The following is a 13,818-nucleotide window of genomic DNA, read 5'->3' as shown; positions in this document are numbered from 1 at the left end:
TTGATAGAAATTGGAGAATATATAGGCCATCAGAAAACAAACATGATCGTATATATTTTAATTCTGAGTCGGAGTGAATCTGACTAACCGAAACCACGAACAAAACACAGCTGACACGCACTAGTACGAGTACAAACAGTATGAACTCATTTGCTCGCATACACGACTGAAATGCGTTTGTGCATCCTGCACGTTAGTGTCCAAGTGAGGAGAAGAGGCCCTCCTTACCCTTCAGTGAAAATTCCAACAACTCCTTCAGGCACCTAATATAGAACACACACACACCAGTTGAGCATACTTTCCTTGACTTACATTACTACCCTTGAGGTGTATCCTAATTTAAACCATAACTCTGACCCTTAAACCACATCTTAACCGAACCAACCGAATTCATTTCCCATTGATCTGAATGTGATTGCAATGAAACCAAAGTGGGGAAACCAGTTGAGTTCCTACTCAAGAGGTTTGGCTTGATATTTGTCTCCAAATCTTGCTTTTGTCAAAAACACACACACGTAAACACAAACATCAACTCTCATATAACTGTCTCAGTAAATGTGGGGTGCTGTCTGGTAATAAAAGCCTTCCGCTGTGGTGAAGCTGAACCCCTGTGTTTAACTGGCTCTGTGAATGTGTTACCGCTGAGAGACACCCTGTGTGGAACTCTACTTACTGGGTTTTGGTATTTGGCAGACACACTCAGCTTTTGTCTTTTTCTTTCTTCCTGAGGGGGAAAAAAAGACAAGGTAGATCCACTGAATGCTGCTTTTGTGCGTTGGCTACGTGTTGCATCCAGGTAGGCTCGCTGCTCGAGTGTATCTACCCTTTTGTGTCAGCGTCTGGTTCGTGTGTATCGATGTCGAGCGCTGCCGGCCTCTGATGTCTCATTGGGTTACTTGGCAACCAGGTCTCATGTCACCGTCTCCTGTTTGTGTCACACAATTAATGACAGTGTCGAGGTTAAATGTATACTTTTCACCTTTTGTGATGTTTATTCAGCACAGCAGGATATATATCATTTGGCTGGTTTAGCAAGTTCTCCTTCATTTGGAGTAAAATTACAGGATTAAGTTTTTTTTTTCTTCTGTTTTTCCCCCCCCCCCCCCGAGTCATATTCCCGTATCTTCATCATCAGTGTTTTCAAAGGACTGTCTCATTCGCTGTATCCACATTGTCAAATCTGTTTCTAAGTATTTTAACTCGCTCTCTGAGAAGCGCCGCGCTGTCTCTTTGATGCACGAGTGCGTGAATAAAGTGTCTTCTCACTCCCTTTGATCTTATCTGATTCAGTTTAGCTTTAATCAAAGCACTGTACGGTCCTGTTTTTACTTTGCCTCGTGTCCTTTCTTGTCGTGTGTGTGTGAGAGGAATGTCCCAAAACGACTTTGTGAGCCGTACAGTTTCACACAGCAGCTTGTTTTAGAATCTGTATCGTCTCACTGCTGATCACGGCCACATGCTTAAAGATATCGTCTTATGTTGATGTTTTGCTGTTATGCAGTCACCTCCTCGATACAACATATTGCATATATATTATTACATATTGGGACCTGCAGTGGCTGATGCTTAAGTTATTCTAAATGACTTATTTACTGTTTTCCACCAGCATAGGAACTTTGTGTTTAATACCAACAGCAGGAAAGAAAATGACCAGAACGTGATACAGTAGTACATCTGATATTTTGTGAATTAACATTACAATGAATTAAGTTCTTAGTTTTATATTGTCTTGTTTTGATGAAGTGGATAACTTTTACTTGATTACAGTAGTAAAGTTGCAATGGGGCAGACTTTGTGATCCAGGTGTGAACTAAAGCTCACTGCCAATTTGGAACCCTATCAAAATCCAGAGGTAGGTCTTTTAGTACAAATGATATATTTTAATGTTTTCTGATGCGGATACTTAATCAGCAGTGATGAGAAGTATTGGAATGATAAAGACCCATTATTTCAGTCATGATCAGAAACAGATGTTTTCCATCTACAACTCAATCTCTTAATTTATGATATTTAAATTAAATGAAAAAATGGTATTTAGAGTCATGTATTATTTTAGTATTTAGTATTTAGACTGACCAGAAGCAGCCAAGCCAAAGCTGTTAGACGTCCACTGCACCACCACAGACATCCGATTCAACACATTGATTCTTGTCACTGCTGTCGCCTCTCTGTGTGTAGCTTTAAGGGAATGAAAACAAGGAGATCTATGAAAAGGAAGTGAGGTGGGGGGTTGAACCAGGATGCTGACCTCTTATGACGACCTTTGACTTTTTAATTCCCTTCGGGGGTAACGAGCTCTTCTCCCTGAAAAGAGGAAATCAATAGACTAAACTGGTCTCTCTAGTATCCCCCAGTAGATTGACTCCATGTTGGCTTGTTGCTGTGAATTTAATCATTTCCCTCGTCAAAGCCGGTAACATATTGCCCTTTGCTGTCTTAATCACTTGTTTGTTTTCATTTCATACTTGCAGTCCCTTTATGCCTGTAGCTGATCCCTTTATTGCTGCACAGTAGAGCGTAATGCAGGTTAATTATTAAAGGACTGTGGCCTTATGTGTTATCAATGCGGCCAAAGGTCTTAAAATATATAGTGTGTGTGTTTGTAAGGTAACCTGGGACATCAGTCGCAGGCAGTTGTCCCTTTTGTGTTAACGGCAAGTGCTGAGGTAGCAGATTCCCCCTCTAAAGGGGAAAATGAAAATGAGGTCGGGGACCTGTCAGAGCGACGGGGGTTTAAGTCGAGGTTTACATCACATCCAGGCAACAAATCCGGGATCATCTTTCAGCAGCGTAATGGTTCCTCAAAAGAAGATTCACAACAAGGAGTTCCAGCTTCAAATCAGTGTCTAGAAAAAAAAGTTACTTCCTGTCATTTTCCATCTTCGGGTTTAATAAAGATTGTAGAGACAAAGAAGTGAAAGGGATTGATTAGGGTTGTAGTGTTACTGAGACACGTGCTTTATATACTTAAACACACACACAGCACTAGTTGTCACACCATGGTGGTTACACTCTCTCTGCGGTTGCACTTGGGTGGGAAAGCTCCACCTCCCTAACACACTTGGAGCGCCCCGTAAAGACTTTGTTTTTGTCCCCGAGGGCCTCTGTGTGCTATTTTAACCAACCTCAACTGTAGTGAAGTCGTGGTTGTTGTTGTCTTCAGGTACTCGGGTACTTTGCCGTTCGACCAGTTGCTTCCAGCCCCTCAGGCGGAGTGTGAGCTGACAGCAGTTGCTATAAAAGTGTCTTTAAACTGTTTGAACATAAATTGTAATATACAGCGTAGCGCCTGCAGGTGTACGTTTTCTCTCGTACTCTGTGGCTGCTCCTGTCATAGAGTAGATGAAACACTACTTTCACTTAAACATTGTGCCTTTTTCTCAGAGGAGGCCGCACCTGAGGGACTGGAGACGACGAGGATACGAGGAAAGTAAACAGAAGGATAAGGGGGGAGGAAAAGGTGGCGGAGGAGTGGTTGCCATGCCGGCAAACGAAGGGGCCGAGATCAGGGAGGGGCAGAGATCAGGGATTGCAGGAAACTGAGCGAAAAAGGGAGGGAGGAATAGAAGAAGGGACGGGCTGACTCGTATTTCAGCACCGTGGCTCCTCGGGTTGGGTGTAACGCTAACCCTATAGTCACACACACACACAGGCAACTCTCAGACAGTCTCACACCGACCAGGACCGGAGTTCAGGGAATCCTCACCAGCACGTCCTCCTTATCAGCCTGTCTGCACGCCACGCTGAGTGCGTGTGTGTGTGTGTGTTGGGCAGGTGTGGTCTCCATTCCTTGATTCGTCACTTGTGCTGATCAGCAGATAGGAGATTCAGATCCAGACTGCTGTTAACACCTGGACTTCTTTCACAACATCAGCGTACTTGGCATGCTTCTCCCCCAGCCACCGGTGACGACGATATACCAGGGAACTTTGGTCAAAACGGAAGGGAGAGGAAGAAGAAGCAAGTGTTGACAAGAAGTTGGGATAATTTGGAAATCGGAGAAAGGCGGTGGCATCTTTTTGCCCCCCCGGCATCTACACACACACGCACGCACACACACGCACACAATAGAAGATCCCTGTTTGGAACTTGTGGCGGGAGGATTCATATGCGAGTGTGTGAATGTAACTTCATCAGGCTGGGAATAGACCCAGGGACACTGACACCTCCTGACCCCCTGGACTGTTCTGGCACTGAGACGGTGCAAGTCAGCTGGTGTGTGTGTGCCAACAACTGGAGATAACAACACTCGGGAGCACACATGGTTGTAAACAACAACCCGCTGACTTGCTGTGAGTGGAAAAAGTATCTCAATGTATTCTGGAAACCTCTCTCCGCCCTGTTATGCACCACCAAGGAGAAGCACAGCCAACAGTGAAGCATGCACATGCAAGTGTGTGTATCTGAGTGTGTGCTGCAGAGGGGCGGTGACTTCTTCAGAATGCTGGATTGCCTAATTACCACTTTTGGGGTTTGGGAATCACGCCCGGAGTCTCTAAATACAAAGGACGAGATGAAAGGAAAAGAGATGATTTAAGTCTGGCTTAAAGTGTGGCTGGTGACACAGAGATTGATTGAAGGGGAAAGACGCTGGAAGTTGAGACTGTCCGGGTCAGAGTCACGATGTGGAACTGTGCAACCAAAGTGAAGAAAAACTGGGTTAGAGCTGAACTTCCTCCTGGAACTAATTTAACACGTAATATGTCATCGGAATAGTTTGAAGCATTTCAACATGTGTGCAGACCTGGATGCTTTTTTTCAGAAATGTATGGAATCTCTTGATCTGGACTGTGGTTGGTGAAGGATCCACTGTTGAGGATTGTTGTTTCCCAGTTAAAAACTTGGGTTTTCAAGGCATACGCCTTCACATCATAGACTAGCTTCTCCTGAATAAGGATGAGGGGGGAAAGGAGGTCCGCTTCCTTTCATAAGGAGAAACCGGCCGGCCTGTCCCGCGCTCTGAGCTGGCTGAACGTGTCCACCCTCTCCCGCCAGAGCAGACGCATCTTCCACAGCCAGAATGACCTCCGCGCCGCCCACAACCACCGTCAACCGTACTCGCACACTCGCCTCAATGCGGAGGACGAGGACCATGACAGCTGGGTGTACCAGCCTCAACACAAAATAGGTGAGAGGGGAGAACGCAATGACGAGACGAGCTACGTCACTGCTTGTTGTACATCTTCCAGTAGATGCACAAACCACATGCTATGCTTTGCTGAATCACAAGTTGTGAGCTCGTTTGAATGGATTCTTCTTCTTGCGCTCTGCCCGGAAGCCAGTGAATGACTTGTTTTGCATGCACAAGCGAAGCAAGAAGTGGGTCGCTGTCTTTCTTCTTTTTTTTTATGGCCCGTTGTTCTCCATCTCCACGTCCCCGGCACTTCCTGGTTGCTATAGGGAGAGCGTGGGAGGTGTCCGCGATCAGTGGGACTGTCAGGGGGGTGGCAGGGGGGGTCAGAGGGTACTTTGTGTGGACGATAGGTAAACAATGATGCGTCAGGCCGGAAGCAGGGGATGTCACGGGCACGGTGATGTCACAGGCTGGTGGCGGTGTGTGTGTGTGTGGAGGCTCAGACCAAGTAATAATACTTTAGAGTGTTAAGTTTCTTCGGTGACATTCATAGTTAATATCTTGACTGAGGTAAGAATGCCATTTATACTCAGTATCTCAGGGATCTTGTTTTTCCTCATTAGGCTCATTATTTATTGATCGTTTCATTAGTTGTGTGTGTACATGCATGTGTGTGTGCATTTGGTCTGTGGTGTCAGTATGGCTTTGGGGACAATGGTTGTAACCGAACCGTAACCTGAAAATGGAAAAAGACACCGATGCTGCGCTACAGTCTCACGTCTTTCTTCATCAACTCTGACCCATACTCATCATCGTCTCCAGCTGCAGTGACGGGCTTCAGCTGGACTCACATCAGTGAGGGCTAGTTTGACATCAGTACTCATTAGGAATGTCACGATATTGAAAATGTCGCTGTCGATACCAATACCAGTAAAATTCCACGGTTCTCAATACCCAGAAAAAAAACCCTGAATAAATTCGACATCATGCACTCCTTTTATTACGTCTGCATACTGGTTGTTGCTCATTTATTTTGAATCTAACTTGAACGAATCATGATAATTTACCTTTGCCTAAAACCATTTTTTACTGAATATAGCTTAAAGGCATCATAATGTGACTCAATGCAACCTCCGTGCATTAGCCGTTAGCTCTGTTTAGCAGTGTGACAAAAACAGATTGTTCCTGTTGGTTACTTGTAGTTCGTTAGTTATTTAGGTCCTTAAAGACACGTGGAGCTACTTACATGTAAGCACAAGTTGCCATTTTGCGTTGCCTCACACGCATATGGAGCTTGTTGTTGTTGTCGTCATCATTTATGGCACGTGTCAATCCTTCCTGGGTACTCCAACACCTCTGAACCTGCCCGTCCTAAAACAGCTCGGGGCCACACACGGGCGGAATGGTTTGAAGTCCTCACATTTTTCTCAGTCGAGCTGCAGCTACTGTTTTGGAATGTCACGTTGAAACCAAGGTTTTTCTTTATCTGAATGTGCTATATTCCACATTATTATTCTGTTTAATCGTCCTGCCTGATTTTAAATGTTGTTGATCTTGCTAATGTTTGCTCCCTCATTTTTTCTTTTTTATTTAATCTAAAATGATTTTTTTCACAAATCGTGTTTCAAGTCCTTCATTGGTTATCATTGTAATTTAATATTCTGATAGGTTTGATTTTCCCTATTGATTATTTGGGAGTCAGGAAGGGGGAGTGTTTGTTGTTTTTTTGAGCGCTAACAGCTCGGCGTGTAGACGAAGAGAATGTGATAGATTTGTTTTTCAGAGACTGATGCTCTCTCCTGAGCTTTTTTTCTACCTCACACGCCCTCTTTTTTTCTTTCTTTCTCTCCATGTCTCATATACAGTCTTTATCTAATTATAGCTAATTATAGGCCAGAGACAGACGGTGTCAGAGACAGGTCAATATAAAACTATTCTATCCATGGCTCACACGCATACTGTACCAATGTACGCTGAACAGCACACAGAGGAAACCTCTCATAAGAATACCCCTCTAGTTTGAACCTAAAGTATTTATAACATCTGGATCTTGCTTCCACACGACTGCCAGGACCCATTACAAGACACATGTGCAGCCGTGCACCGTGCCTGTGTGTAAATATAGCCCTAAAATGAGTGCCTGTGGCTCCAAAACCTGCAATTTTGACGCAGCCTCCAGCTTGACTGGTTGGGAGTTTTGCCTCGATTGCCAAGGAAACGTGTGTGCGAGTGAGTGCGTCCTGGTGTGGTTCAGTTTGACTTTCCTATTGGGACAGCTCTGAACCAATCATGTGTAACAGAGCCGTCTGGTACACACAAATTCTGATGTGTTATCACTGATCCCTCGGCCTCCTCAGAGGCCTGTTTCCTCTCCTCTTCCTTGCTTTACCACACACATACACACAGTGACCTGATCAATCAAAGCTATTGATCTCCCCCACATGGCTGCATGTCTCAATCGATTCAGCGGGCGGGTAGTTAAGAAATTGAACGGACAGTCGGGTCCCGGGCCGGCTGCTGAGGCCACTCGGCCGCTCTGAATCCCCGTCTGGCAGCTGAGCATCTGAGCTTTACACGATTACATCACTGCTTCTTGCAGTGTCTGCTGTTCATGTGTTGTGCACAGGAAATGAACTCGATGACTGTTTGTAATTTATCAAGATATCCGTTGTTGGCAAGTAGGAGTGCGCCGTGTTAACATGCAAGTAGGGAGATTGAGGGATTTAGTGGAATTGTGAGCGTGACGTGTTTTATGTATCTACAGTATGTTACTGTGGTTTTCACTTCTCTTCACTGTAGCTTTTTACACATTTAGGCCGACAACATATTAACCGAAATATTTACCACACCGTGGCACACCAGCGGCCAGAATCAGAATTGGGTCTCACTGGTTATGAATTTAGGCTGTGTGAAAAGGTCTTTTAGGACATATTTATCTGTGCGAGATGCATATTGAAATTTGAGAGGGCATTTCTACAGACATTACACACACACACACACACACACACACACACGCTCTCGCTCTCTCTCATATATATATATATATATGATTATGTAGTCCATGTGTAAATCCAGATTAGCAGATGATAATTCGCTTTAGGGGGAGATGTGATGCATAAACCAGCAAGGCCTCATTAAAAGACAGACGTGGAAATCTGGTGATGTGGCCCACAGCCCAGGGTGTGTACAAACTGCTGCTGTACACAGAAAATACACGTAAACGCACAACATACGTGCACACGAATCTTAAAGGAAAGATGTGTAAGAAATAGGACACTTTTAACTGTTTCTAATCACCTATTTCTTTCTGTCTTTCATATGTGCTGACATTGACGTGGTGATTTTCAGGTGAGTCATCTTTTTGTTCCTGACCCACATAACCCGCGTGTACAGGAGCTGTGATAGTTTTCATCTTGCACTGATGCAAAGCTCCCTGCAGACAGTAACAGCATGTGTTTGTACGATAGAAGATGTGCGGTACACTGAGTTACCGACTGATGTTTAAGATAAGATATTGTCTGATTTGGGGCCTTTGACAGGATCCAGCCCGAATGATGGTGTTTTATTCGTAGACAAAGACTGTATTTTGGAGAGTGACAACAGTGGTCTGTTGGAATGCCTCTGAATGCAGTCTTTATATTCTGTAGTGACAGCGCAAGACTGACATTTAACCTGAGGACCTGTTGCCCGGCAGAACAGAGCTGAAACGTCCTTCAAGAAGACACTTTTTGAAATCCTTAATAAGATCGATCAGACATTAGATCAGCTTGAACAAAAGGAAAATGATTGAAATGATAATGTACACAGAAGTTTCTAAATAGATATTAGATAAATATAACCAAATGAACACACAAACATGTCAAAAATTATAATCGTAAAATAAATAACTGATAGATGAATAAGTGTAGAATCTTTTTAATAATTTCTAAAAATATGCTGAAAATAGAATGTTTTTTGGGTGTGGCATGATTACAACTAAAGTAAGCAAAAGGGTCTTTCGTCGAGTTTCCTAAATTTAGCACAACAATTTAACTGATTTTCAGAAAATTAGCAAAAGAAACGGACACAAATATGTGCAGGTTTTCATCCAGTACAGTTGCAGGAATATGAGGAGTTGAGGCGCATTGAGATAAATAATTGGTGCCGCTAATTCTCCAGTTGGTGCCAATAAATCATTGCAAAAGTATACGGCGGAACAAAACTATGTAATTAAAAGAGCAGCAGTTAAACTTCAAATTAACAATCTGATATTGTCGTCTGGCTCAATTTCACAGGATTCATGACGTCATGATTAATTCGTTAAGTTTCTTTCTGTTGCATTTTGTCGCATTTTGCTTTCTAATCTATAAACAAACCTTTTCACCGCTGTTGAGTGTAAAAACCTGTTTGCAATATTTCTTGACTTTTTATAGTCGGCCCTGGCCTTCATATAAAAAGGGACAATTAAAAAACTGTTTTTAAAAAATAAATCTGATAAATGACATTGCCCTTAACAAGAGTGGGGCAGAAATTCCACCTCTCTGCCTTTCCCACTTCAGCTATGTGAGAGCAGTGATTAGGCAGACCTCAAGTGTTACTCAACAGTCAAGCGTTTTGTGGAAGTTTGATGAAGTCAGCTTTTATTGTCTGGTTAGGTGAGTCCATTCAGAGATTCATGTGTGTTTAACTGTTGATTTATTTCCAGGGTTGTATTTTTGTGGCATTTTCATTTTATATTCTCACCCTTCGAGAGGGCCTGCATGTCACTCAAACACACACACACACACACACACACACACCAATCAGCCTGTAATTGCTGACATCTGGTCGAGGCAGACGTGTCATAACACGCAAGCCATATCAGGGTGGGATTAACGCGTCCATAACACACACACGCACTCACACGATAGTACATATTGTGCATAGTGTCTGATCAACAGACACTGAAACTTCGGTAAGACTTTCTATCATAATACACGATGAATACCTTTTGATAAAGGATGATGACCCAGTGTGTAGAGTAGTTTAAATGTCACTGCCAGACATAAGGCTTTACGATGATGCATATTGCGTTAATTAGGGTTAATTGTCACAATTGCTTTAATCACTGTTCAGCGCAGTCACTGGATGTTTCATTTTGTTTTCCGCTATCTAGTCTGGAGTGAGTCAAACATTTTATGTTGACACGTTCACTCTTTATCGTCATTGTTTTCTGATTATAAAAGGACACTTGTGTCATATTTTTGATGAGGCTACTTATTTCGTGCCTTTTGAAAAAGAAGCGTGCGAGCGTCACAAAAAGCTCGCTACTTTTTCAACACGACTTAATGCTTTTCCATTTCTACTCTGTTTCTTCTATAAATTGTCATTTCTTTCTCATAGTAGTCATGTAAGAGCACTGTACTCCTTTGAAAGTTCAGGTGATTTAACGACTTCCATTGTAAGTTGAACAAGATAGAAGTAGCAACTTAACACCCAAAGGCCTTTTCGATTTGATGGCGTTTCCAAAGTCTGTGAGCGCGTCACTATTTCCAACTAATCCCTCGTTTCGCTTACTGGTAATTCAGTGCGGCCAGCGCGAAGGGTTTGAGATGCACCCAGCTTGTTGCCGCTCCTGATAACAAACAGTTGAATTGTGGGGATTAAAGCGATTTATATTTGATCAGCGCACAATGGGTCAGCCTCAAGCCGGGGGCCCCCTGCCTCTCTCTGGACTGCTGACTGCCCAGATTCTCTACAATCGCAATCCTCAACGAGGCTCGTTCTCTGTGTGTTGATTTTGTTTTTATTTGTGGCTGCGCTAATAAGAGCATGCATCTCATTTGAATAAATGAAAACACTAGATATATGTATGTGTATCTCATACATATATATTTGCCTGTGTGATAAGTTTAGTATCTGCATGAAGGACACCAATCATGGGTGCAGCTTCAAGGGTTTTAGATCGAGGCTCCGCGTCTTAACACTGATGGGGTGGAGAGGGGCGGGTGTCAGCGTGGTACAGAGACATTCACAGATCCAGAGAGGGAGAGAGAGAGAGAGAGGGAGGAAGGGGGGGAGTAAGGGGGTCGGGAAGCAGTTTCCTGCAGTGTAGAAGCTGGCTATCTGCCACTCAGAGCGTGTGCATGTATGTGAGTGTGAGGGGAGGAAGAGAGAGAGGGAGGGAGATGGCGAGAGAGGAGTGTATGTGTCAGGATCCGTGCGTCTGTGTGTGAGCGCTTTGACCGAGCGGTGTGAAGTCAGGAGGAGAGGAGGGCAAGAAAGAGGAGAATCAGGAAAGAGCCCGGTATCTGTTTCTCGTGGATAAATGGGGATATAAGTGAAGTCATGTTCTGTGTGAAAGGTAAGTGTGTGTCTGTGTGTGTACGTTACATTAATGTATTTGCATCAACCCAGTGTGGGTGTTTGGGACTTTTCCCGCAGACTTTCTGAGACAAAGAAAAGTTGTGCACCATCGCTCTCCTCCGTGTGGAAAGTAATCTCTGTCACAGCGGCTTCCTCCGACACAATATCCTTCCTCATGTGTTTTTCTTTAGTGGAGGAAACCCTCTTTCTTTTATCACTTTAATCATTTCTCCCTTTGTTCATTTTTTTTTCTGTCTCTGAATCGTTCAGGTTCACTGACTTTAATCCTACCTCCTTTTTTTTCCTTCTGTCTATTTGGTTTTTAACCGCTCTTTGACTCACACTCGACTTCGAAGAAGATAGAAACGATATCTTCTACTTCTAAAACGTCTACGCTCACCTCGCTCTCTGAGCTTTGAATCGACTTGACTCTTTGGTCGTATTTTAACGGAGAAGAGTGCGTTTGTGTGTCTTGACTGTGTGTGTTGTCCACAGTAACAGCTGGCGAAGCAGCAGTTGCTGGGCTGCTGTCGTGCAGAGTGCGGCCATGTGTTTGACTATCACTTGACTGACCAGTTAAAGTGAGATAAGGAGGGAAACTGGTTCCTTATTTAATGGCAGCATCACGTTGCATTTTGTGTCTCTTCTCACTGCTTGTATTGCAGTATACGTTATGCTCAATCTATGACTCTGTAATGACTGTGCTGTTGACTTCAAAGAAAACATACGCTCTGGTTTTAAGATTTGCTTCCAATGCTTCTGGTCTCCTTCGTTGAGAAATGCATGTTGATGTCCAGATGTAACATCATGTTGGAATCAAACTTCCTTCCTGTGGTTTTGAATATCACGCAATGGGAATAAAATGTACATGAAAAGTTTGTAGTGTTGGGAAATACTTGGGAAAACAACAATACTGATCATTCCTGTAAGTATACACCTTTTTAAAGTTGTCGACCATGCTGTCGTTCTGCATGTTAAGTTGGTAGCCTACATTGTATTGTACAAAACAAGTTCTTCAAATGCAGGAAATAACAGAAGATTTGGAAAAGGAGCATCCCTAAGTTGAAGAATATGTGGGAACAGCAGGCCTGCAGATGCAGTCAAATAAAGAGCAGCATGGTCCTCGGCTGCGTCTTACTAAACGGTCCAAACTGCTCTTATCTCATAACGAGGATCATCCCTCTTGTGAAACCGCCGTACTTTCTCTCTATATCTTGTCGATTTATGAGGTACTATGAACAATTTGTGGCAATATACCAGTTCATCAGCTGTACGCAGTAATTTATGTGGTCGGTAACACTCTTTCCATTCTACGGGACTCTGGTCAGAAACAGATGTGGGGGTTTGTGTTGGAGAAAGAAAAAAAAGAAAAGATTTTTGTTGGATGAAGTAATTTTAAGATTTTTGTACAAGAGTTTCCTGGTTTTAACTTTGCATGACTTTGTGTGCTTAGTTCTGACCAACCAACCAGTTGTACGGTAGCAGGAAGTTATTTCCCCTCATACATGTTCATGTCTTCCTGTAGAACATGTTTAAACGTTGTCATACTCAAATCTAGTTCTGGACATTTCTTAATGTTAAAGATAAAGGCACCGCCAGCAGTTTGGATATAAAAACTGACCCACATACTGCGTATTACATTGACCTCGGTGATCCGAGCAGTAGATTACTCGACATTGGTTGCCAGTTATAGAATGTGTGCTCATGTTTATGATTTAAACAAGTCCTCAGTAGCCCTTGCCAACTCTTGGGCAGATGTGACACATTTTCGGTTGACGTTCCTCCACATCTAGCTGTGACCAGAGTGGATTCTCATCTGTTATGACCACACACTCACCCCCCCCCCCCTCTCTCTCTCTACCGCTGTAAATCTTTGCATTTTAGTGTGAAGCCCTTTGCTAGCCGGCCAGACCACTTGGTGTGGCTTTTGGTATGTTACATAAATTCCTCCTGCACTTGAGCTCCACTTTAGTAGAATGTGTTCGCCCAGAAAGGAGACATTAGATGGGCCCGAGTTAGGGATTAGTCGGAGTGGTTTTGGAAACCTCGTTCCCGCTGTAATTGGAGGTTTCCTTCAGTGTGCCGCGAAAAGAACTTCAACGTTTCTGTCCGTGTTAGTGAACGTAAGCCCCGTCAAGCAAACAGAGACTTTATCTGACCTCCTAGTCGTGAGGTCATCTGAGGGCAGCTCGGGCGATGTCCAATCTGGAAGAACATGTCTTTGGCTCAGTGGAACTTGGTCTCGTGTATCCTGGTTCGTTCTCAACTGGTGATTACAGTTCACTCGGATGTGTGAGCATTATAGCGGTGTCACATGTTTTGTTGCAGTGGTGGAGGGGGGGGACGTGCAGATGTGCTGATCCAGCCATGCACAGATGTTGAGTTGATGAAGCGTGCACTTGGACTGGAGCCTGAACCAT

The 13,818-nt window shown here is 43.6% G+C and overlaps 1 protein-coding gene across 3 annotated transcripts in view; it reads left to right on the top strand.

Moving 5' to 3' along the window:
- nhsl1b (NHS-like 1b) overlaps window positions 1–13,818 on the top strand; it is a gene marked incomplete at its 5' end in the record, with an annotated part of 82,333 nt that overhangs the window by 28,923 nt on the left and 39,592 nt on the right. Inside the window, one exon of one of the 3 annotated variants that reach the window (XM_079290901.1) lies at window positions 11,370–11,396. The exons of the other annotated variants lie outside the window; for them this stretch is intronic. Coding sequence (XP_079147027.1) covers window positions 11,381–11,396 — 16 coding nt within the window. Of the gene's footprint in view, window positions 1–11,369; window positions 11,397–13,818 lie in introns of those variants that run through there. 3 annotated transcript variants of the gene reach the window in all.

Source organism: Melanostigma gelatinosum, assembly GCF_949748355.1.
Source record: "Melanostigma gelatinosum genome assembly, chromosome: 19".
Taxonomy (NCBI): Eukaryota; Metazoa; Chordata; class Actinopteri; order Perciformes; family Zoarcidae; genus Melanostigma; species Melanostigma gelatinosum.
The sequence above is the reverse complement of the archived record's forward strand: the minus strand, read 5'-3'. Positions and strand labels throughout refer to the sequence as shown.